Below are 24,416 nucleotides of genomic sequence, written 5' to 3' on the forward strand. Positions count from 1 at the left end.
ACGCGATTATTTCACCAACAACTGACTGTTTCAAGTAAAAGACTGTCTTCTTCCAGTCATATGTTCACAAACGTTACACAATAAGTTTGTGTTTTCTTGTTTCAAATCATAGAAAAACAGCATTGAAGATTATTTTCTGTCTAATTCGATGATTATTTCTTAAATCTTACATGACACGAGAGACAGAAGCATCACATCAGTGTAGAAATACTCTGTTCCAAGTTAAAGTCGTGCATTTAAGTCTTTCATTAAGTTTATGTATAAAATGATGAGCATCTAAAGATACTGCCAAAAAGTAGCAAAAGTAGAAGTACTCATTATGCAAGATAGATTATTTTTATATCATGTTGTTGGAATATAATATTTAATGTATGAATGTGTTCATCACAAATCGGTTGAACTACTTTATTTATGTTAACTGCTGGGAAGTTTGGGAATTTGCCCTAAGAAATCATTAAAGTGTTATTTTATTTAAAAATATTGCAAAATATTACACCATAATTCATTTGTTGATTATATTTTGTATCATTATATCATCACATCAATTGTGAGAATTGTGGTTGAAAACATTCAAAACTTAATTACATTTCTAACAGAATGTGAAGGAATCACAGTTTTAACATCGTCATGTCTACGTTAATGGTGCCGACCGCTCCGGTTCAGTGAAAAACAAGTTCTTTCTGCACTATCAGAGCTCAGAAAAGAAGCTTCTGGTGATAGAAAATAATGAGAAACATTTGGAGTAATTGCAAACATGCCAGTGATTAAACACAAGAGTCCCTTGAAACAACAAAAGAACTCAAAATACATGGTGTAAAAGTCTAGTTTTTATTCCAATATTTGTTTTTTTTCCATCTGTTCTTCATGTTCAGGAAAAAAAAACACCGAAACCAAAACATTCCCAGATGTCCTCTGCAAATGATGAGTCCTGTTTACTGATCATTTCAAAAAAGAATGTTGCAACCGTACATGAAACTCAGAGCTAAAAAAAATCCCACCAACACACGCGTGGACACACACCGCTACGTCTGTGCCCTGCAACAACTGATTGATGAGTTCAGGAAGGGGCTCTTGGGCAGAGGAAGTCCAGTCTGGGTCAGACCTCATCGACACATCCAGGCATGAGCACCATCTGCATGCACTCACAAGTCACACACACCTTCCCCTCCTCCACACACACACTCCTTCACTCGTTTCAACATGTGATACTGTTCCTTTCATGCTGTTTACTATATAATGTCTTTTTTTTCCTCCAGCAGCAGAGTGTCAAGGTGAGCGGAGCGAGTCGGGCACGGCGGCTCAGCATGCACTCCACAGTTTTGGGCTCCATGTGTGCCATTGTGGGCCAGCGTGGGGCTGTTTTTGACAGCAGCCATTACAACAAATAATTGAACAGCAAATGAAGACAAATGATATGATTGCAGAGCGCGTCCCAGCAGTCAATCCGCTATCTAGGTGGTTCCCATTCAAAGGCATTGATCAGCTTTACAACCTAAGTAGCTGGCCAGGAAACTAAATGGTGGCGATCAATGCTATTTAACAGATTATTGACTGCTGACTGGTTGCCCGAGATCAAAATAGAGACAGGGGGATGAAGAAATAAGCAAATAGAGGAATGGAATGAAAACACATGAAATTGGAATCGGTTCCTTTGCTTCAGTGATGATAAATGGGAAAGAAAAACACTGAGACAGCAGAGAGCGGCAAGGAGGAGAGAGGCTGCATTTTTGTTCTGCGTGCACGACTGAACGTGCATGATCATGTGCATTTAATGAAGAAACAACGGAAAGGAAAACAAAGAGAAGAAGCCGGAATGATTGAGAGAAAGAAGCTCTGTTTGCATACAGTCTGTTATCTAAAGGGTCCTGTTTTGAGCTCCACGTGTGACCAGATGTGGTCCACACATTTGTCGTAATTTGGGCAAAAATCAGTTTGACGAGGAGGAACCTCATCAGAATCAGCCGGTACTTTTCTGCTCCTCTTTGTTCAGACAATCCTTGATGGAGCTTTCAAGTGGCGCACAAGCTGGCACAAAACAACAGCCGCTCGCACCGCAATTTCATCCTTTTGACTGCGTGCTCCTTCACGTGTGTCTCTGCTGTCTGTGTTTACAATGCATGAACCAGACCCGAGCCACCCGTCAGCTCATTTTGGCTTTGGCGGGCTTTGTGTTTGTGTGGCTTTTCACCTGAGTGCTGCGGGAGATCAGGGTAACTGCACCAGTTTCACACACTGTTAAAGTGTTCTTCAGGAGTACTACTGCATATGTAAAAAAAACAACCTATAAAACAAATTAGCAAAATCTTAATATAATGAAATATAATATAATAAATATTTTCAAGTTCATAATTTTATTTCAGGTTACTTCTAGAATAGGTTGACATGCTTTAATACGCAAAGAAACACATCAGTTTTCTCATACTGTCCGGTGCTGCAGCTCTGTCTGAGGTTCTGTTTTAGCTCCTGTCTCTTTAAGGCCCGCCCTCCTGAAGTCTGCTCTGATTGATCAGCTCACACATGCCTGAGCCAGCACCACTAACAACAACAGAGCAGCTGTGCAAAATCATTTTTCTTACATGCCAAACATAGGCATAAATTATGCAGATGTGTGACATGGTGATGTAGTGTGATGTCACAGGTCACAGACTTAAAGGCGGGACTCAGGAGCAGTGTTTCGTGTCGGAGAGAGGAGCTTCTGTTAGTTTGGACTTTGACGTTTTAAACTTTCAAGATCTTTTACATGCACAAGAGCCGACATAAAACACTGAAGGAAAGGGGGACAGAGGCTTAACAGATCTCCTTTAAATGTGAACAATTGCTGTCACCCTTTTATGAAAAATGAGGATGAGGAGCGGAGTGAAGGTTGACTTCAGTCCAAGCAGTCACGGAATGACATTTATGTGTGTGTTAATGTGTGTGTGCGTGTGTGTGTGTGTGTGTGTGTGTGTGTGTGTGTGAGGGAGAGAGAATGAGGTAGGGGTTGGGGTGTTTTACAACCTCCGACAGTCCCAAACCGCTGTAGTGTTTAATACACACAGCGGTGTGTTACCATGGTGACTGGGCCCAGCTATGGGGCCCGACTCATGAGGCTGCATGTTTGTTGTGTATGTGTGTCCTGTTTATGTGTGTGTGTGTGGTTGTGTGTGTGTGTGAGGCACTTGACAATATACCAGTTGCTTCATCTGTGTAGTTCTCTACTATTTATCTCTGGCTACATTTTTATCAAATTTACTTGAAAACAAACAAACAAAAAAAAAACGTGATATGTGCTTTTAAATGGCAGAAAGTGGCCGAGCTTCATTGAATCACCGTGCGCATGTGTGAGCGTGAATACGGACTTAAATATGGCTGTAGTAGATATGTGCCTTTGAGAATGTGTGTGTGTGTATGTGTGTGTGCGAGATTGTGTATGTGTGTCTCTCTGCCTGCGTCTTTGTGTGTGTGTGTGTGTGTGTGTGTACACACTCCCTTTGCCTTTTCTCAGTTCAGCAGAACCTCATTAATTCAGCAGGAATGGAAATCATTTCTGCACGGAGTGCACAGGAGACAGAAAGAGATGGAGAGGAAGACGCGTGGAAGGGTGGGGGTGGTGGGTGGTGTTGGTGGGGGCCACAGTGAAGACTCAAATTTCTTTATTTTTCTTTCCTGAAAATCATTCAATTAAAAGGAATCTGGATAAAAAGCACAATGCATCCACAGCACTGGCCACAAAGGGAATTCTACACACATTTTAATACTGTCTAATAATAATGCTGCTACATTGGGATTCAGCCATTTGGTGACAACTCCTGAGAAATAACACATATGACTAATCTGAGCCTTGGTTTATCTAAATCTCATAAGGTTTATACACAAACAAATAGACTGGACAAACAACCAAATATAGCAAACGTCCAGATGGATACATTAATAAAAAGGTAATCTGCCTTATGTAGCAGCAAATCAGAGCCTCCTCCATCCCTCCCTCCGTCCCCTCCTCCTGCCATCTCTCCATCCTGCAGCCCGCCACCAGACAATATGGAGCAGACAGTAATCTGGCCATGCACTGAAGAGATTACAGCATCCAGCAGGAACGTTTCAGTGCAGAAGAGAGCAGCTCAGTTCAGCACAGCACAGAGGAAGAAAATGCGAGAGATCGTCCAAACCGAGTCAACACAAAGTGGGAATCTATAGCAGGGACACTCGGGCGGAGTGTTTGGATGGTCGCGCACTCTTCCTCAGTGAAAGCTGACCTTTTCAGAGTGCAACAGAGTGCAGTGTTGTGGGTCTCTCTTTTCCAAATGTCACTTTTTACAGAAAAGATCTGATGTGGTAAAGACAGATCAGGCAGCGCAAAAGAGGTAATAACACTGCACTAACACTTACAAGAACAAACACCGGAGCTTAAATAAGTCCAAACATCCAGTCAATAACCAAACAGATGTGCTGCCCTATTTATCCACTGAACTTAATCATGACGCGAGATATAAATAACTGTCGTGGAGGCTTACATCCAGGCGGCGAGGTCAAGATTGGAAGTTTGCACGTTGCACTTGTTACTAAGTACGTGATTTTTTCTTCCTGATCTCGAGAAAGAAATAAACTCCGAACAGCAGCTTCTGACCCCGCGCTGACCTCGCGGCTGGCTAATACCTCATTCAGGGGAAAATCAGTCACGTGAACACACTCGAAAACAGATAAGTAAACACTTCTATAAGCTCTATTGTCTTTACTGTGCAGAAGAAGCAACTGAAACCGCTGTCAGCAGAGAAGGCACAGTGCAAGAAGACCTTCTCAGTGATTAACTTTCTTTCCAAGAGTCTGTTTAAATAGCAAATTTCCGTTCAATATATCACTAAGTGATTACTGTCTATGGACTGTAGATTAATAACATATAGAACTCCCATCCCATCTTTATCTAATTTCTGTTGTGTTGTTGATGTTGGCTGTGTCTGTGTGTAAAGGACTACTTAAGTGTCTTTACTTACAACAATTTGAACAGTCTACCCATTAATTCTGGGGCGATCGGTTTCCTGACTTTTTTTGTTGTTGTTGACTTTTTCTGAATTTACAGCGTACATATTCATTTCCGAGCTCACGACCAATTAACAGCCACAAATACCGAGGATTCTTCGGCACGTCTGTGAAAAGCTGACAAAGGTGTGTTTAAACGTGTCACATCAGTTGCATCTGCCTGTAAACATGCGAGGTGGAAGGGTTCTGAAACACGCAACTCATCCAAGTCCTTTTTCTTCCGAAGCGCAGGAAGAATCTTTCGAGAGTTGCAAAAAAAAAAAAATCTAAAATAGTTCCAGGAAACATTAACTCATTACTCCAACCAGCAGGTTTGAGACAGCTGCTAAAGGGTACTATTAATGACAGACCTCGTTAGACACTCAGCTCTGACTGTAATTAAGTCTAACAATCAAATTTTCAACTTGTACTCGGTTTTGGAGTGTGAGGTTAAAAATCCGCCGTCAGAAGTGTGATGCCGTGTGCTGAGGGAGCTTGAATGAGCTTAAAGAACAGCTGTGTGCTACCAAACTCAAGGTGAGGGGCCGTGAGAAACCTTCAGTCAAAGGAAAGGCAGGAGAGGAAGAAACTCTCCAAGATGATAAACACGGTGTGGACTCGAAACATTCAGATGAGGAAGATAAGAAGTGTGTGTCAAAAGTCGGCAGTTCATCTTCCATTTACATGACCCTCTGTTTTAAAGCCCTTATAGCACAATTCGTCTTCTGATGTCACTTTTTTTTTTTTAACCAAGTTGACAAAAGCCTGATAATGGACAGGGTGTTAAGTAGAAAGGAGGTTTATTAGGAAACCTGTGAGTGTAGCTGAAAATGAAAACTTTGTTGCAGAGTTCGACATGGCAACAAGGGGTGCTGAGGGGGCTGCGGCCGGCCCTAAAACATCGCATTTTAAAAACCATCTTTCGACAGTCCGCGTGATATAAAAACGTGCTTTGATCATGAAGGCTAATGTTACTTGCAGACAGGCAGATCTGCATCATATATGCTCCTCTCCTCTCTGAAACGTCTGTATCGGACACAATGTATTTCACACATGAAAAGAAATAACTTCATGTATAGCACTTGCCGAATTCGAAAGGAGGCCCAGATAAAGAGGAATTTTTCATGGATAGCGTTTCCTGAAGTGTAAGTTTCTCTGCACTTCACAACTCACAAAATTGAGAGATTTTATGAGGGAGTCTGGGGACTTTCTCTCCCTCTTCATCTCCTTGCTTCGGTCGACTGCAGCTGCTGTGGCTGCTTTGACCTATTATGTGTTGGTGCTCGCGTTCACTGTCTGCTGAAATGCAAAGAGTTCTATGACGTTGTATGTTTTTGTGAATAACTGTTAGGAGTAAGTTATTCTGGCCAACCAAATTAACATAAAAATATGAATGTCGCACAGCGTTTACTAAGATGTCAATAGATAGGCTGACCTCTCAGTACCCCTAACTTTGACTGACTTCCAGCGTCCCTGGTTGCAGATGTTCACAAAGGAACAAGTAAGGAAGTTTCTTTTGTCTACATTTCAGTTGCCATCCAAGACAACGTCTGCACACCTCTGCAGACAACTTTGCAAGTAAGAGCCTGTTTCCATGCTTCAAGGTGTTGAAGCAAAAGAAAAGCTACAAAAAAACAGTCAGCAGGTTGAAATCAGGAGAGGTGGAGGAGTGAAGGTGTAATGATCAAGGAGAGGAAGGTGAGGAAGAGATGAGGAGATGATAAAGGTGTAGCAGAGAGAAAGAGGGCCAAAGCGATTGAAGGTGTAGCACACCGTTGAATGGAGGTTTAAGGAGAGAGGAGGGAGAGGGACAAACAGATGAAGGTGTAAAATAAAAGGGGCGAAGGCTCTCAAGGTGTAATGGTGGAGAGAGTGGGGAGCTGAAGGAGCCAGGTGTGGCAGCAGCCACAGAGGTAATCAGTGGGCCGATGGGGAGTCATTCCACTCAGAGCGAACGGGCTGCCGAAGTACCTGGAATAAAAATAATCATTACACTGCATTAAAGTCACTGTCTGTAAATATACCCTGGGCAGCAGTAAAGCACGCTCACCGTGGCCCCCGCCATCAGGACAGTTGCGCACCTTCAACGCACATGTATGTCAATATGTAAATACACACGCGCAGCAAATTAAAATAAAATGCAAATATTCCAGAGGACGTGAGCGCACAAGGAAAACCAGCGACTCCCCTGCTGATTCTGTACATTTATCCCGTCGTTACAAAGTCGAGCTTTTAACAGAAACAAACTGTTCTCCAAATATAACTCAACCAGCTCAAAGCACGTTCATTATCCCCCGCCCCCCTTCCCCACATAACTTATAAGTGTTATTTTAGCAACAGAAACCCCGACAGAGGCTTGAACTGGATCTCTCTCACACATTTATTCTGCCTCTCAGTATTGCTGCCTTTGGAAAATGGGGATTAAGTCTGCATTTAGGAGAATTTGAATTGCAAATAAGGCTTTGTAATTGTTTTAGTCTTTAATCCTTGCAGGGAGGGCCTCAGTGTAATGCAAAGTTGAGACAGGCGAACATCTCAGGCATTCATCTGAGGAAGGACTGTGTTTGTTTCACCACTCGGTTCAATGAGATTTAATAAGCAGGGTGTCCGATGAGCACCTCACACACACACACACACACACACACACACACACACGTAGACGCGTACATATGCACGCGCGCGAACACAAGCAAGCACACTCCCGCACACACGCTGCAGCCCATGGGCCCATTGATAGCGCGGCCAGTTTATTTTGGTTGTGAGTTCGGGTGCCCAGCTGGTACTTGAGACTGGTGGACTGGCAGGGCTGTGCAGCAGACAGCAGACACGCACACACACAGAGACACACACACGCTGTGCCAGGGACACACTGTGCCAGGCTACGACGTTTGCCAGCTACAAGCCACAAAGAGAGGCAGAGGCAAAGGAGAGAGGGCAGGACGGAGTTTTTGTGAGGAGGGGAAAGATTGTAGCGAGTGGGCAAAGAGGTGAGGGAGAAAAGAAGAAAAGAGTTGTTTTAGCTGTTTAAAGGAAGCTCTGACTTAAGGGAGGACGAGAAGTTACTGATTAATTACACATATTAATTACTCTGTCAACACAATTTGAGTCTGCTGCTTTTGTATGTAAACAAATGTCCCCTAAGCTCACGGTGACACGAGGCCACATGTAAATACAACATGCGGAATAATCACATGAAGCGAAGTGAAGGCTGCAGACTAACTCCAGGTTTGCTTCATGTTATGACACCTGTGGAAGCCGAGTTTTATTCTAATATCACAATTCGGTAAATGATTGAAATGAATTTTGATAAATATATTTTAATCTGGAGCACAATCTGTATTTTGTTTAATAACTGATTTACATCAAGCTTAATCAGTGATTTCAGTTAATTAATTAATAGTGATGTGATAAAGTCAGCGAAGGTTAATGTGAGCTTGATTTTGTGAAAAGGCACCGCTGTGGAAGCATTCTGTCAGAACAGTGACAAAGGTTGCCGTCGCTTGCAAGAGAAATAGGTCTCTCGTGCTCCAGGAGGTGAATTTGCAAAAGCACTTTGTCGCCGTACTTAAGTAGACTTCTTCGGGTACATGTACTTTACTTGAGCATTCATTTTTTTCTGACAACTCTTAACATTTACTCACTAAACTCCAGCACAAATATCTTTACTTTCTGCTACATTTTCAAAACAGGCTTGTTACTTTAGTGTCAATGCTGTTGAGGTGAATCCCGGATTATTTCTTTTTTTGCGTCATTGCACGCCGCCTTCACAACATCGCAAAACTGATCGTGCACACCATAAGTCGTGAGACAACGGACATTCCCCACCCATGGCCTTGTTTAAGTGGACTCTCTGAAGTTAGTAGCTCCAAGAAATAATACTTTTCACTTTTATACTCTAATTAGGAGAACTTTAGATACTGCAGTAAGAAGACACTACAACAGTGTGGAGAACAATGTACACGAGTTGAGCAGAGGCAATCGTTAAGCTTCATAACCCAAGAACATCTATGACAGGATGACTGAGAAAACAATCATTAAAAACCCCTGTCAGTGATCGCAATGCGCAAGTAAACAAAACGTTATGCGCGTATCACCCCAATCCTCAAAAAACCCGCACTGGATCCTGACACCATCTCAAATTTTCATCCCATTACAAACCTCCCCTTTCTGTCACAAATTCTGGAACGCGTGGTCGCCGCACAAATCAAAACCCACCTCCACTCCCATGAACTTTACGAACCATTCCAATCTGGTTTCCGCCCACAACACAGCACCGAAACCGCTCTCCTGAAAATCACTAACGATCTCCTCCTCTCTGCAGACTCTGGGCATCTCAATATACTGATCCTCCTTGACCTCACTGCAGCCTTCGACACCATCAACCACTCCATTCTCCTGTCCCGCCTACAAACATCACTCAACATCACTGGTTCTGCTCTTTCCTGGCTTAAATCTTACCTCACCGACAGACATCAGTTCATCCACATCAACAACTGCTCCTCCTCCACTGTCCCCCTCCCTCAAGGCGTCCCCCAGGGCTCGGTGCTTGGTCCTCTCCTCTTCATCCTCTACCTACTCCCCATTGGTTCCATCATCCGCCGTCATGGTCTCCATTTCCACTGCTACGCTGATGATATCCAAATCTACATTTCTACAAAATCCATCACCCCTGCCACCCTCTCCACCCTCACCAACTGTCTGACAGAACTAAAATCATGGCTGCAAACTAACTTCCTTCAACTAAATTGTGACAAATCTGAAATCATACTCATCGGCCCAAAATCCCTTGCCACATCAACCCAGAACTTCTCCCTCAGCATTGATAACACCACCCTGTCACCCTCCCCGTTCATCCGCAACCTTGGTATCATCTTCGATAATAACCTCTCATTTGAACATCATATCAGCCGCCTCACCCAAACTGCCTTCTTTCACCTCAAGAACATCGCTCGCCTTCGTCCATTACTCTCCTTCTCTGCCGCCGAAACTCTCATCCATGCATTCATCACCTCACGACTCGACTACTGCTATAGCATCCTCTATGGCTCATCATCCAAGGTTCTCAACAAACTTCAGTACATTCAAAACTCAGCTGCCCGCATCCTTACCCACACCCGCTCCCACGAACACATCACCCCTGTTCTACAACACTTACACTGGCTCCCTATCCCATATCGAATCAACTTCAAGCTCCTCCTCCTCACCCACAAAGCCCTACATAACCAGGCCCCTTCCTACCTCACAGACTTGCTCCACCACCACACTCTAACCCGCAACCTCCGATCATCCGATGCTAACCTCCTCTCACACCCGCTCAGGACCAAGCACCGCACCTGGGGCGACAGAGCCTTTTCCATAGCCGCCCCCTCCCTCTGGAACGCCCTCCCCAAACACATCCGTGACTGTTCTAACCCATCCACCTTCAAATCATTACTCAAGACCCACCTTTTTAAATCTGCTTTTAACCTGCAATAATAGCTATCTTTCTTGTGCCCCCCATCAGTTTTTTTTTTCACAAACACACACAGTTACTTGCATATTGTTTGTTTGTCCTTACATGTACTTTTTATTTTTCTATGTATTTTTCCTCTGTTTTTGGTTTTATGTAAAGCGTCTTTGAGAGCTGTAAAAGCGCTGTACAAATAAAATGTATTATTATTATTTAATAAAAGAAAAGGGCTCATTTCCAGTTGTGTGTAACATTTCTGCGTTTAAAGACGAGTCAAAAGCACCAACCATCAGTGGTTTGTGGTGGAAACAGCGCCTCAAAAGTGTACACTGGAAGGCTCACGACAAAATCCTGTGCGAGGAAGCTCTGAGATCTACAAAGACTCCAACCACAAACCTGCCGCATCATTCACGGGTGTGATCTCCGCTGGGGTCCCCCTCACTTTCACCGTTTCAGCTTGATTTTGTTCCTGAAGTCTCTCTGAACAGTGTTCCTGCCACCGCAGCGCACATGACAGAAGATCAGAGTTGACGAAAATGTTGCTTCAAACTCAAAACAACGAGAGAGAACTGCCTTTGCCCAGAGTTTCACCTCTCAGGCGACCTACAGGCTGCCTGCAGACACGACTCAGTGCTGGATGAAAGCTTACAACCGCGGTTTAATGTGTCTCAACACCATCAACAAGCAACTATCGTGATAAAACATGATCATAATTCGGGCCAGGGAGGTTATATTTTATATTTGCGGATTGTGGCGCACACAATGCATGTGATACATACTTGAAATGCAGTGTTTCTCTCTGTCTTACACTTGATCTCATATTTCGCACATCCTGCTTAATCAATCATCTTAGAGCCTTAAAAGTGTCCTCACACACTTTGACAGGACGTCCCAGATGTCCTCCACCTGCACAGCTCACCGAACTTCCTTCAGCAATCAAGTTGGACTAACAAACCTAACTTGTTTCATATCCTTTCAACCACAGCAGCTCCAGTGTGAGCTGATTTAATTTAGCGAATTGGCGTAAAAGAAGGAAAATGGCCTCTCAACTCCCCGAGTCAACCAACAGGAGTGTGTGTTTAAAGATAGGTTTCACTCCCAGGGAACGCTCTGACAATCCTTGTAACCATCGTCAGTGTTTTCAACCTAATGAGTAACAGCAGCAAACGGAGTGCCGCTCCAAGGTTTTTTACTCTGGGAATGAGAGCACAGCTGGAAAAGCTGACTGGAGACGGGGAAAAAAATTCCTTGAAATTTACAAAATGCTCACAAAAAATCCAGCTTTTGCCAGGTCGTTCTGCCCCTCTGCTCAAAGACTTGGGACACGAAGCTATAACAACACAAAGTCAGCAGAGGTTGCCAGAGTAAAGTTCAAACTAAAGCAGAAACAAAACACAGCAGACGCATCATAATTGCAGTAATTTATGCCATGTTCTGCAGGGTCTTTCAACACAATGGACTGATGGATACCGTAAGTGGATGTGGTTTGGGTGTCAACAGTGTCGGGGAACTTCAAAGACGGTGACAGAGAGGGCGTTTGTGTGTGTGTGTGTGTGTGTGAGTGTCTGAGCAGAGTCAGGAGATGCAGCCTTGGCAGGAGAAAACACCACGCAGACACAAACACCTCCGGCACGGAAGGTCGCCCCTCGAAACTTCCAACCCCCCTGACAAATTGCTCACTTCAATTCTCCACAGTGAACCGGTTACAGTCGGGGAGGGAAACAAGTGATGAATGTTGCTTTTTTTTTTTTTTTTTAATTATTGAACCATAAATTATTTCCTGAAAACGAATACACGGACTGAGACAGAATTGGCAGCATCCACTCCCGAGTTTCACTGGGAGAGATAAACAAGTGCCTGGAGGACTTTTCCACTATTTCCCAGCATGTAGCATTCATCTAAAGCATTTGTTTAAATTTTATGGATGATGATGTTGCAACTAAGAGGGCATTCGTGGGTAACTGGGTTAGGGAAATTAAATGGGACCGGGCTGGAGAGCTGCAACGGAAAGGAGGTAAAGGAAACGCTGCAGTGTTTTGGTTCCTACAATAACTATGCTCGGGCGGATTCGCGGCGAGTGAGAAGCAGCAAAACTCTGATAAACTCTGAAAAATGCAGACTTCAAAAAGAGTCCCCAGTGTCTTCAGACACCTCTTTCTTCCCTGCACACTGATACATCTCCCTCCCTCCCTCCCTCCCTCCTCCTCCTCCTCCCTCGCTGTTTCTCCTCCTCTTCCCTCCTCTCTGTCGCTCTGTCTGTCTGTCCCCGTCCCCTGGTTTCTTGTCTCCATATGTCTGTCTCCGTGTCCGTCTCTTGTCAAACACAGATCCAGAAGCCCGCGCTCTCAGCATTTCAGATCAAATGCTAAAAAAACCCACAGCACTTTTGTTTTTTAAGCTCAGCCCAGAACGAACCTGCGAGGAAGGGGAACCATAAACAATATTTGATCTGCTGCTTCTGTCACTTCCAGACCTCCAGCCGAACACACACACACACACACACACACACACACACACACACACACACACACACACACACAGCTTGAGGGCAGCACTTTCAGGCTTTGTTCCTTCCCTCAGATAGGGAAAGGTATACACAGACAGAGGAGCCAACTGGCCTTTTTCATTTAGACGGTAACAAAGGTAAACAACGGCACACAAAGACAGCGTCCTCTCGCTCGACGCCCGTCTGCCTGCAGCCTGCACTCCACGCACTGTTTGATATTAAAAGACGACACAGGCGCAAAAAAACGGCGGAGGTGTGCGAGGGAGGGAGGACGGAGAGATGGATGGACGGATAGAGACGGACAGAAATGGAGACACAATGTTGTGGCACGCCGTTTGTGTGTAGGCTAAATTTAAACTGAAAACAACCGGGAGAATCTGCACAGAAAGAAAAAGATTCCTCTGCTCTTTCTCCCTTCTCCTCCTCCATCCCTCCATCCATACCTACTCTGCCTATATTATGGATGTTATTATTATTCCTGCATGTCGTCATGTCGCCCCCGCTTCTCTCCTTCCCCCGAGCGAGAAAGCGGGCACTACTGGCACCCAGCCAGATTACCCAATCAATCTCCTCTGAGAGAGGGGGAGGGCAGAGAGAGGAGGAGGGAGGGAGGGAAAAAAGGAGAGAGGGGGAGGAATAAGAAAGAGAGCGTGGAACAGAGAGGAAAGGAAAAGAAAGAGCAGGGGGAGGATGGTGAAGAGAGGGTGGGGGGGGGGGGTGTCGGTGGTGAAAAAGACCTGAGAGGAATTGAAGCAGGAGTGAGAGAAAAAAAAAAGAAAAGCAGTGCAGGATGAGTAAATTCTGTCTCCGGCGAAAAGGACAGAGACAAAGACGGAGGGGGAGAGAGCATTCAGCAGACGTGTGGCGTTAAAATTAGGCAAGAGAGCACCTGGTACGGCAACGCGGGGAGCTGTGGAGACGGGAGAACACACACGCAAGAGTCGCACACAGAGTCCAGACAAAAGGCTCGGCCATCAACGGTTGTTTACAGAGTACAGCTCCTCCCCTCGTGCCACCTGTTACTGTGGTCCAGCCTGACAAATGTTTAACCCTCTCAAAGAATCCCCGGGCAACAGCCAACACAGCACCTCCGTCTCTCTGCCGTCTGCACGCTGCATGCTGGGAACAGACTCCCCGACTCTTACTCTCATCGTCTTTATGTTTTGATTAGTTGATTTAGAGCCGCTTAAATGATCAGTCGGGGAAATTAATCCACAACAATTTCGGGTGATTGATTGATCATTTGAGTCGCTTTTCGAGTGTACACCTGCTTCATTTGGGGAGCAGGTGATGAGGCACGTTGGCTTTTTCAATGATTGCCCTTTTAATGATTTAGCCATTATAACTGAGGCTTTTAATATGTCCCGTTTTTATACTTTTTCTTGTTTGGAGTGCCTGGATTGCCTCTTCTTTAGCCCGAGACTATTGTTACCTACATTGTGTTACATATAGAGCAACCAGTCATCTTCTTCCTTTCAAACACCTGCTTGTTCCAGCTTCTAGTCACCAACCCGGTGCCCCCAGCTTCGAAAGACACTGCTAAAGTGCAGCTCTACGGTGCCCTTCCACTTCATTATAAATGTACCACGACTTTCTGCTCACTGGTGCCCGACCGCACACAGCTGGTGCCCCCTTTTTTTTATTTTCGCCCCTGCCCCTCAGACATCCTGAGCCCACCAAAACAAGACATTCATAGACGTCGCACAGGTGTCTGGCAAATCCTAATGGGTGTATTTTCAATATTTTCTGACACTTAGACAAAAAGATTCCTCAAAAAATTGCAGGTCCATCATCAGCCTCAACTGACATGTTCATATCTCTCATTCGTCCCCAAAAAATTGCAAAAGAAATCCTGATATATTCGATTAAAATGTATATCAAACAGAGGAAAATTACAAACGATTACACTGGAGGAGCTGGATCTAGTGAATGTTTGACGTTTTTGCTCCAAATCGGGGTTCAGAGGCTATTAATACAAATGCCTTCATACCACTATTTCCCAACTGTGATCTGTCTCCACCGTCATCATGACAGTTCCCATCAATAAGCCGAGAGCAGAGCTAAGTCAGTGGAGCAATGCGATGTGAATGACGCACTTGTGGCACTAAATCTGTGACACTCCGCAGGCGCTGAACCCGGATTGGCGTGAATCGCAGATGTTCGGGGTTGTGACCTCTGGCTGGGGCAAAACGTCTGCAACAACAAGGCCGAGTGTATCACTTCCTGAAAGACTGTTTGTCAGTGATTGCAAGTGCGTGCGTGTGTGTGTGTGTGTGTGTGTGTGTCGGAGAAGACAGACACTCATTCTTCTGCCCGCTTTAATGTGTGTGAGTGTGTGTTTGTGTGTGAACAAGTGTGCCCGCCCGCGTCAATATGTATGCTTTCTTCATCACAAAGCTCCCGTCCCTTTAATCATTCATATTGAGTTACTAAAGACGTGCCATGTTCTTATAATCAAACACGTTTCCTCAACAAAGTGCTCGTTTGAGGAACATCCAAAAAATTCGAGCGGAGAAGAGGACTATAAGATGTGCGGATCGCTTTTAGGAAATAAACATGATTAAAAGGCAGCATGAGGAGTAAGGACAGCAACACAACTCCAACAATTAAGACGACAAAAGAGACCACTTAAATTACTTTTACAGAGGTACAAGACTTCACTTCTGTTCCAGCTCTTTACGATACAGTATCATCTCGCTTACTTTGAGCGTTCATTTGCATACGAGTGTGGGTGTGCAATCTGCACACAAGCCGCGTGCCTGCGAGTGTTTATGCGCGAGTTCGAGTGGCGATGATTGCAGATTCACCATCCAGGGGTGAAGCCAACCAGCGATTCCAGCTAGTCAGAGGCCTCCAGTTCTGGGAGTGCGGCCAGGGCTCCAATCCCACCACATTCCCCTGGATTAGCTGTCAACCAGTCCACAGATCTGAGGATTAGCACATTATATTCCATTATCTTCCTCAAAACTGGAGAGTCCACAAAGTCTACATCATCGCTCACAATGAGGGCCAGTAGGACAGAGCTGAGTAAGAGGTGCCTCCAAACTGGGGGCCAAATTGAGCCAAACTGAGCCGAGCCAAACCAAATCTGTAACTAAGACTCCACTCTGGCTCCACGTTGCCTAGCAACCACATCAGTTTCAGGAAACAAATAAGCAAACTGTATTCCTAAATATCAATTTTATAGCCCGGCGCTCCTGTTTTCTTTTTGTTATCCACGACAAACGGACAGCTAAGCTACCAGAGAAGACTTTAAATTATAAAAAACATAAATAAAAACAACCAATTTATCTTGCACTCATTCCTCTTTCACTATTCCCGCTGAACCACACACACACACACACATACACACAGAGCAGAGTGTGTGCGGAGTGTGTGCAGAGTGTGTACGACTCCTGGGAGCTGTGTTGTTTTTCACTCTGTGATCCGGGGGGACTTGGGGGAATGAGGGAGCCGTTATCAGCAAGGGGCCGTGATAGAGACTTGATCAGGCCGTCGGTCTACGGGGACCAAGGAGCCAGAGTTAATCAGAGACAGACAGACCCCTCATCACCCTGGGGATTCATGCACACACACACACACACACACACACACTCACACACACACTCTCCCTCTCTCTGTCGCACAAAGACACACATGCATGGCAACAGTCACAAAAGCACATGTGCTCACACACACACACCTACTGCGTTTTGCTGTTGTCAGAGCCACTGCCACACCCTCGTGCATGCACACACGCTTCACTGCTGACTGTCACTTTGGGTTAAAGTTCCAGCTTTTACAATTAAAAATAGACCCAAAAAAATCATATAAAGCTTTTCTTTATTATGAAATAGCAGCACTACAAAGCCCCCTGGGTCAGTTCATACCATCTGATGCTGTGCAGCCAAACACTGTTAAAAAAAAAAAAGGTTAACCTTGTTTCAATTTCAAGTGAAGATTGTAGCAAATATATATGTCTGAAATTTGGGGACATCTACAATATTTCCAGTTTTTGAAATATTGATACAATAAAAACACAGGAACTTGGATTTGAATAATTCACTCTGTAAAACCATCTTAAAGCTTCAATGAGGAGTTGAAAGAAGATGGAATAAGATCCAACTGTGTCACCACATTAGGGGGGAAAGAAACAGAGAGCTGCTTCTAAAGGAAGCTGACAACCAATTCTTAAATTAATGAATATTTTTGTCCTGATTAGTCACCAACAAATCAGCCGTCTCCGCCAGACAGCAGACACACTGACTTCCTGAACTTGAACCAGGTCGAAAGGTCAAACAACACCGTCTGAATCCTTGAACTCCAATACAGTTTGTCTGGTAAAAAACAAAACCTCACATTGTCCCAGTTTGTGTCGAGGAACCTAAAAGGAAGAACGGGACGTTACGTCGCTGAATCTTGCTTTGGTGCCAGACTGTGGTGAGAGCCTTATTGAAGTCTATGAAGAAACACACTAAAACCCAGCACATCTCAGCTCCCATAGACTTTAACACAGCTGGATAGCATAATGACCCTTCCTTCTTTGTCAGGTTTCTCAGTTTAAGTCTTCATTTGATTCATTCCCTCTAAAATCAAACATACAGCTTCATTACTGATCCTGCCGCTCACCTGACTGCTTCCTGTGGCCGAAAAAAACTGGATCACATGGACTTTTAAAATGTCTTTTTTTTTTTTTTTTCCCTGTTGGCATGAATCTGAACCCTGAATTTCAGCCATATATTGACCAGGCCTGTCAAAGCGGAGCCGTTAAAGAGCTGACATGCAGGTATCCAGCTGGCCTACCTCTGGAGAAAGGTGTAGGAAATTATATTGCATTTAGATTAATTAGACACAGTTGTCAGATTTAATTAACTACTAGGTTTAATTAACCATGTAATTAATCTTATGGTGGTCCAACACGTGCACATGCACACACAGACAGACTGCTGTAGATACACACACACACACACTTACAACATGCACAACAAATGTAATCTGTTCGGCTGACAAGTGCTTACACTTTTGCTGTCAAACCTCATAAGAGAGTTCAGCTGAATGGGTGACCGGCTGTGGGCTAAAACAGCCTGAATGAGCAGCGTATGGTAAGAATAGCATCTCTAATCCATTTCAGGTTTCACTCCTGCCCAGGTGGGACGATAATCTACTAGTTGAGGCAGTCCGTCCAGTCAACATCCTAACAGCCGTGTAATCCTTAGTCAAATACGTCTCAGGCAACACAGAGCAAATGTTTAATAGAGCGCGGATGAGCCTGAAAGGAAGACATTTGAGGTAAAGTAGAGAAATCCATTTTAAAGCCCCAACTGACAGGAAGTGAGTGACCTCAAAATGGTCATCCGCGATGATGAGAGCCGCAGAGACAAAGACTCTCTAGCTCCTCGACACAATGTGTGTGTTTTTGTGTGTGTTCGATAGGTTACTGATCGACTGCTCGGACTCTTAAGAAGATGAGAGGGTCAAGGGGGCCTGGACCCTGACCCTTCATCACCCCGCCGTCCCCTGCAGCCACAACTAGCTCTAAATGTGTCCTGTGTATTGTGTGTGAATGTGTGTGTTGATGTGCTTGTGTGAGCAGCCAGCTGCTTTATGCTCCCTGACCTTTACTGAAGCCGTGAGTGGACCAATAAATAGCCAGGCAGTGCTGCCACCTTTCACCCCCAGCCGACAGTTTCGCTCAGACCTGCGGGGTCAGGGGTCGACGTTTTGAGGAAGTGCTTCCAGCAGATGAGCTACACGGTCAGAAAACTGATATCTGATCAAGGCTGATCATGTGAAACATGGCAGGATGGCATCGAGACTCCACCATCAGACCTTAAAAATTCAAAGATGGAAGTCTTAGGGCTTTCCCATAAAATATACAAGCGGTGTTCATAGGTGCTGCATTTTTAAAAGCTTGCTATTTCAGACGTCTGGCTCTGTCCCATCCAGTAGAGAGGCTGCAGCAGGCAGACCAGACATGTCAAAACAAGAACCAGCAGCATTATCACAGATAGAACAGCCCCTTCTCTCTCTCATACACACTCTGCGTGTGCTTGTATGTGCTCACCAGCATGTGTAAGTGTGAGTGTGTGTGTGTATTTGTGTGCAGGGTTGGTTAAGTTCACTCACATAGTCATGGAAAGCCTTGGCCTCGCTGGAATGTTCACATGTCTCCCTCCGGTCCGGGGCAGCGCAGTACAGATCCCAGAATACACTGTGCACAGGACAAGAGAGCGACAGCAGTTAGACACTTCAGCTGTGAGAGCCAAAGACACAGTGTGTTGCTGGTTCATGTGTTTTTTTTTTCTAATGCAGATATGATGACACTTTCCTAATGGAGACTAGTTTGTGTACAATGTTCTGAGTAAAAGTGTTTAAAGTGGACGGATGGAGGTAAAGCAAGTCTTGTCAGTCAAAAAGAAGGGCAGTTTGAGCTGGGGCTTAGCTAGTTTATCGTATTTTAAGGTATCATATCGTATGGTATCGTATGGTATCGTATCGTACTAATAACTTTAAAAGGAGAAAGGTCTCAACGTTAATAACAACTGTGATGCCCATGGAGGCCACCACAGGGCAGCTCGACACGAGAAGTTTTTTGCTGGCAGCAAACTGCAGCCACATTACCAGATGCCAACAAATCCTACATGGTGGACCTTTAACATAAGCAACCACACACAAACTTTGCAGGAATACAATAGTTTAGAGGTAAGACTAGTGAGAGCAAAGCACAAGTTTGACATACTTCTTTATAAATGTCTTGAATGTTAGAGCGATGTGCAGGAATCTGTTCCTTTTTACTGGATGGCAGACTTACGATATAAAGCAGGAAATATCTGAACAAAGAACAGATAAACAAGGTCTGCAGTGTTTGATTTCACATTCACTACCTGACAATAGAGCTACCATTTTAATCATTAGGAAAAAAATCTTATTTTTGTGATTGTTTGGTAGGAAATCATTTCCCAAAGCTCAAGTTTACATATTTCAATTTGTTGTTTTGTTTAACCAGCTGTCAAAAACTGTATCTGGTTCACATCATAGAGGACTTATAAAAACAACATATATTGACATTTGAGAAGCTGAAGCAAAAGAGTTGTTTTTGCTTCTTTGCTTCGGATGTACAGCAACACAAAAATTAAGTGCTGTTGACTGACTCATTGATTCATCACCGAGACATTTCATACCGTTCTAATACTCAACACTATGGACACATTTCAGTCAGCACTACAGAAGTACTGAGGTTCGATATCAAGCCCTATTAATGGCCATGTGAAAACAGGAACTGTCTACACTGCAGCTGCCACTGTGGCCACCACACAGTCCAGCCTGAAGCCTGCAGCCCAGCTCCAGAGAGCTTTTATCCAAGGAGGACGGGTCGCCAAATGTTCCTCTTAGCCTGCCCTGGCGACCTGCACGTTATTGACCAATCAGCTGAGATTATGTTACTTACTGCCCAATCCACCATACTCATATTAGTTAATTAGACCAATCCCAGTGCTGCAGGGCAGCAGGGGCCACCAGGTCCCACTCCAAATGGACCCTTAATTACTGCACTGAAATTAAGTACCTGCTAAGCCGGTCCACATTATGGACTGCTCCTTCTTCAAGATATTGATTTCATGGACAGCGTATTAAAAAAAAGAGACAGAAACGGCTGAAGTCATGAGCAGAAATTCTTGCTGTCGTTTAAGGGTGCAAATAAACTGTTAGATGCATTCTTTGTGCTGATGTTGGAAGCAGCTGTGACACTTGATATGACAGACTGTGAAATGGAGCAGGAAATATTAGCTGATCGGCCATAACCGTCAGAGAATCGCACCCTGTCACATGTTGTCATCTTCCATTGAACAAGATGTTTGATTTTCACGGTTTAGTGTTATTAGCTCCTGTGCACGGGTATTCTAAAACAGCGTTGATCAATGATCTGCACCTTCACTTATGTTCTTTTCAGTGAGTGCAACATAAGGTGTCCAAAAAAATAAAAAGAACGACAAACAAAGAACCCTATTCCAACCCGAGCATCAAAGCATGAGAACAGCAGCAGAAATGTGAGTAGTATTTAAAGATTAAAAGACAGAGTGACTGCCCCGAGGCGCCCAGCGAGCACTGGGGTCCCCTCCAGACAAGGAGGGCGCTGAAGGAACAGAGAGGGCCTGTGCAGAGACAGTGGTGAACACATATGGTGTGTGTGTGTGTCGTGCTGCCCTTCTGTCACTCGACAATAAAGCCGGCGTACATTATGATATCTATCGGTTTGGTGTTAAGGAGATTGCTGCTCCGTCAGACACGGGCCGCGGTGAAAAAGGCGCGACCATCGCAAATCCAATCAGCTCTCAGGGAAATGAAACGGGACGCGGGTTACAGTTTGTTACCACGAAGAAACAACCAGGTACGGGCAGGGGAGTAGGGGGAAAGGTGATCTAACATCTCACGGCCTGCGAAGTCTGAAATATATTGCGATTTGAGCAGCTGACCTGCATCTGTCTGGGCCGCGCAGGGAAATCTCATTCTGCCTCTGCATAATCTGACGCGGGATCGGTGGTGGACGAGACTAAACGCAGAAACCGAGACTTTCATTATTCTGATATTATTTTAGGTGGTTGACACGAGGATACATGAGTTGGAACGGGATGAAAAGGAGCTGAAAGGTGTGAAAATGTGTTAGATTAGCAAGAAAAATGACTCTAACATTGTGCTAATGGAAGGTGGGTTTTGTGAAGAGACCGGTCAGGGTGCAATCAAGAGGAGAAAAAAATTCCCTTCCATCTACTATAGCATCTCATGTATCACTGGGACTGAGGCCAGGCACAGTCTGGATGGTACCATTGTTAGCTCTGATTTGACAATCCCACCCACATTTAAAAGGGAAAGCCCATGTCATAGTTGTTGTCGCTTCCTTTTCAGAGACACTAATCTTTAGAAATTATCTGGGAAGTCAACATTCACAGTTAATTAGCACCAGCAATCTGCAAGAAATCTTGCACTCTGTAATAGTACATTTTCTATCCAATTATCTAATCATTTCAATCTAATCATCTCATCATGGGAAGCTCTTTATGGTATTATGGGTAGTAGAGCCGCAACACAACTCCGTATGGAAGGGAACTTTAACCACTCTTACTTTGAAGAGTCACAGGAGAAGATTCAAATTGCAGCTCGGGGTCATGCAAACTCCTTTCTTTTTTTTTTTTTCTTTTTTTTCTTTTCAATAAATTCAAATGAGATGCAAGACTGTAAAAATATGAGCTGGCACTGTCGGCACACAAACACTCACGCAAACACACACTTTGTATCCAGAACAGAGGAGGAAGGGATTAGCGTCCAGCCGTCCAGAAGAAGACAATTACTAAAATTAAATGCCATCACGATAATTATTTGCAATTAACTGTGGTCTGACAAAGCCGATGGTTACAATGTGCTTTTCCATTATAATAAGGAGAGTAAACAAAGACACAGCAAGACAGACACACAAGGCTGGTGGTGGTGGCAGGTCTACATGATAATCCTGTGTGCGTCTTTAGCCAGTCAGCCAGTCAGTGAGTCAGTGAGAGAGAGAGAAATATCCATAGAAATGAAGACAGAGATGGAGACAGATGGTGATAAGGAGGCAGACAGAGCACGGGTGAAAGAAAGAGAGTCCAACGAAACAAAGTTAGAGAGAGCCGACCGTGCCGTCTCCTCCTCTTATCAGAACAGGCTCTTCCTAATGGGACAAAATGCTGCAATCAAAGAGTGGAGGCGGGGAAACACAAGCCTTCCAGTTGTCTTTATTACCTTGACTCAAGTACCAGCTATTCTCCTGGCAGCAGCAATGCATTCAGCGAGCAGGAGGAAACAACATCACAGCGCCATGTAAATCAGGAACACTCCCTTTGGACTGTGGCTAATAATTACAGCGACTGTCATCGCACGAGGAGCGACGGCCTGACTGAGGAACCAGCAAAAAGATTAAGTTGTGTGAGCGCTGATGGATATTCACACGTACAGCTGCACGATATTCCTACATAGTAGTGTTAAAAAGTGATAAATTAAAGGTCCAATTTACCTCTCAGTGGGGTTACCAACCCCTTATTCCTCATTAACCTCATCATCCATGTTATTATTGGGTTTTAAATCCAAAGTATTGCCAAAAAGTCGCACAGACCCCCACTATCATCCTGTTGGTCTACTCTCCTTAAGTATCGTCACGGTATGAGTTAAATCCGATTCCTGCTACTCTTTGTCGTGACCCTGCTGCTGGCGTTGCTGCTGTATGGAGCAGACATCTTGATTTTCTGAGGGCAAGCCCTGTACTGTCTCTTCAGGCCTCACGACCTGATCTGATATCTGCGTGGACATATTTCTGCTGGGTTTGGATGAGACTTGAACATGCTGCATCACTTCCCAGTGAGACCGTTGATCCATTCAGCCACATCTTCATCACATCAGCAGCCAGCAGGTGATATATGTTTGTTTACAAGCAGGATGGACTGGTTTGTTTCACTTTCCTGTGACTACAGAACTCTTTTCATTCTTTTGGTTTCAGAGTTTTGGTCAGGGCTATAGATTCTACCTTGTACAAACCTCAGTCAAATAAAGAACCGATGAATCAGGTAGACTAGAACAAATTCAACTAAACAACCGCTCTGCCCCTACACTCTCTCTACTACCAAGGGGGATGGCAGGTTAACAAGGCGGGTGGCATTCTCCCCTCATCTCCACTCAAATCACCTACTGCTACGAGCTAATTCACTTTAATTAGCCCTTTTTGTTTGGTTACACACTTGCAGCAGTTTGTAAGCAAGTGAAGCCAGATGCAAACAGTGTTTGGCTGCTTTTAAATTAGCAGAATTGACTGTATTAGTGCTAATATTGGATTTTATTTAGATGTTACTGCCAGCGATGGAGCCGCAACCACGAGGCCGACGATCTGAAACATGCGATGGGAGGAAAAAGAGAATGTGGTGGAGAAAGTTGTCTCTGTGTTTACAGAGAAAAGTCGAGACGTTGAGGAGCAGAGAGACTGTTTTCTCCGTCCTCACAAAACACGAATGTCGCTTAAGAGGCTACCACACAGATCACCCCGCTACATACGGTTGTTGTGCTGAGGTTTTCATGTGTGTGTATGTTTTGTGTTGGGGGTATGGTGTGTGTGTGTGTGTGTGTGTGTGTGTGTGTGTGTAGGGAGTGTGTATTGAGGATTTAGTGGCCATCCAGTGAAAACTGGTTAAAGCCATCGATTTTGGGATAAGGAGGAGACAACTAGCAGCAGCCAATAGAGAAGGAGCTAATGACACAATCAACACCTGCAGCCCTCGCTGAGCCCTTTCTTTATCCTTCCACCCATAACAACAGATGTGGATGAGTGACCCCCACTGCCAGCCTCCCCCCCCTCCCACCAACGTCGTCCTACTGGAACCAGGAGCAGAGACAGGAGGGAAGAAAACCCCAGGAAGGTGCCGAGGAGGGGACAACGGGGGTGGGGCTGGGGTGGCGGCGGGGTCGGGGTCTTAG

At 44.7% G+C, this 24,416-nt stretch overlaps 1 protein-coding gene across 2 annotated transcripts in view; it reads right to left on the reverse strand.

Annotated features, from left to right (window-relative positions):
- ssbp4 (single stranded DNA binding protein 4) overlaps positions 1 to 24,416 on the reverse strand; it is an 89,318-nt gene that overhangs the window by 47,141 nt on the left and 17,761 nt on the right. For both annotated transcript variants that reach the window (XM_030432832.1, XM_030432833.1), the window contains exon 4: positions 19,053 to 19,137. In XM_030432832.1, coding sequence (XP_030288692.1) covers positions 19,053 to 19,137 — 85 coding nt within the window. The remainder of the gene's footprint in view (positions 1 to 19,052; positions 19,138 to 24,416) is intronic.

Source organism: Sparus aurata, chromosome 11 (assembly GCF_900880675.1).
Source record: "Sparus aurata chromosome 11, fSpaAur1.1, whole genome shotgun sequence".
Classification (NCBI taxonomy): domain Eukaryota; kingdom Metazoa; phylum Chordata; class Actinopteri; order Spariformes; family Sparidae; genus Sparus; species Sparus aurata.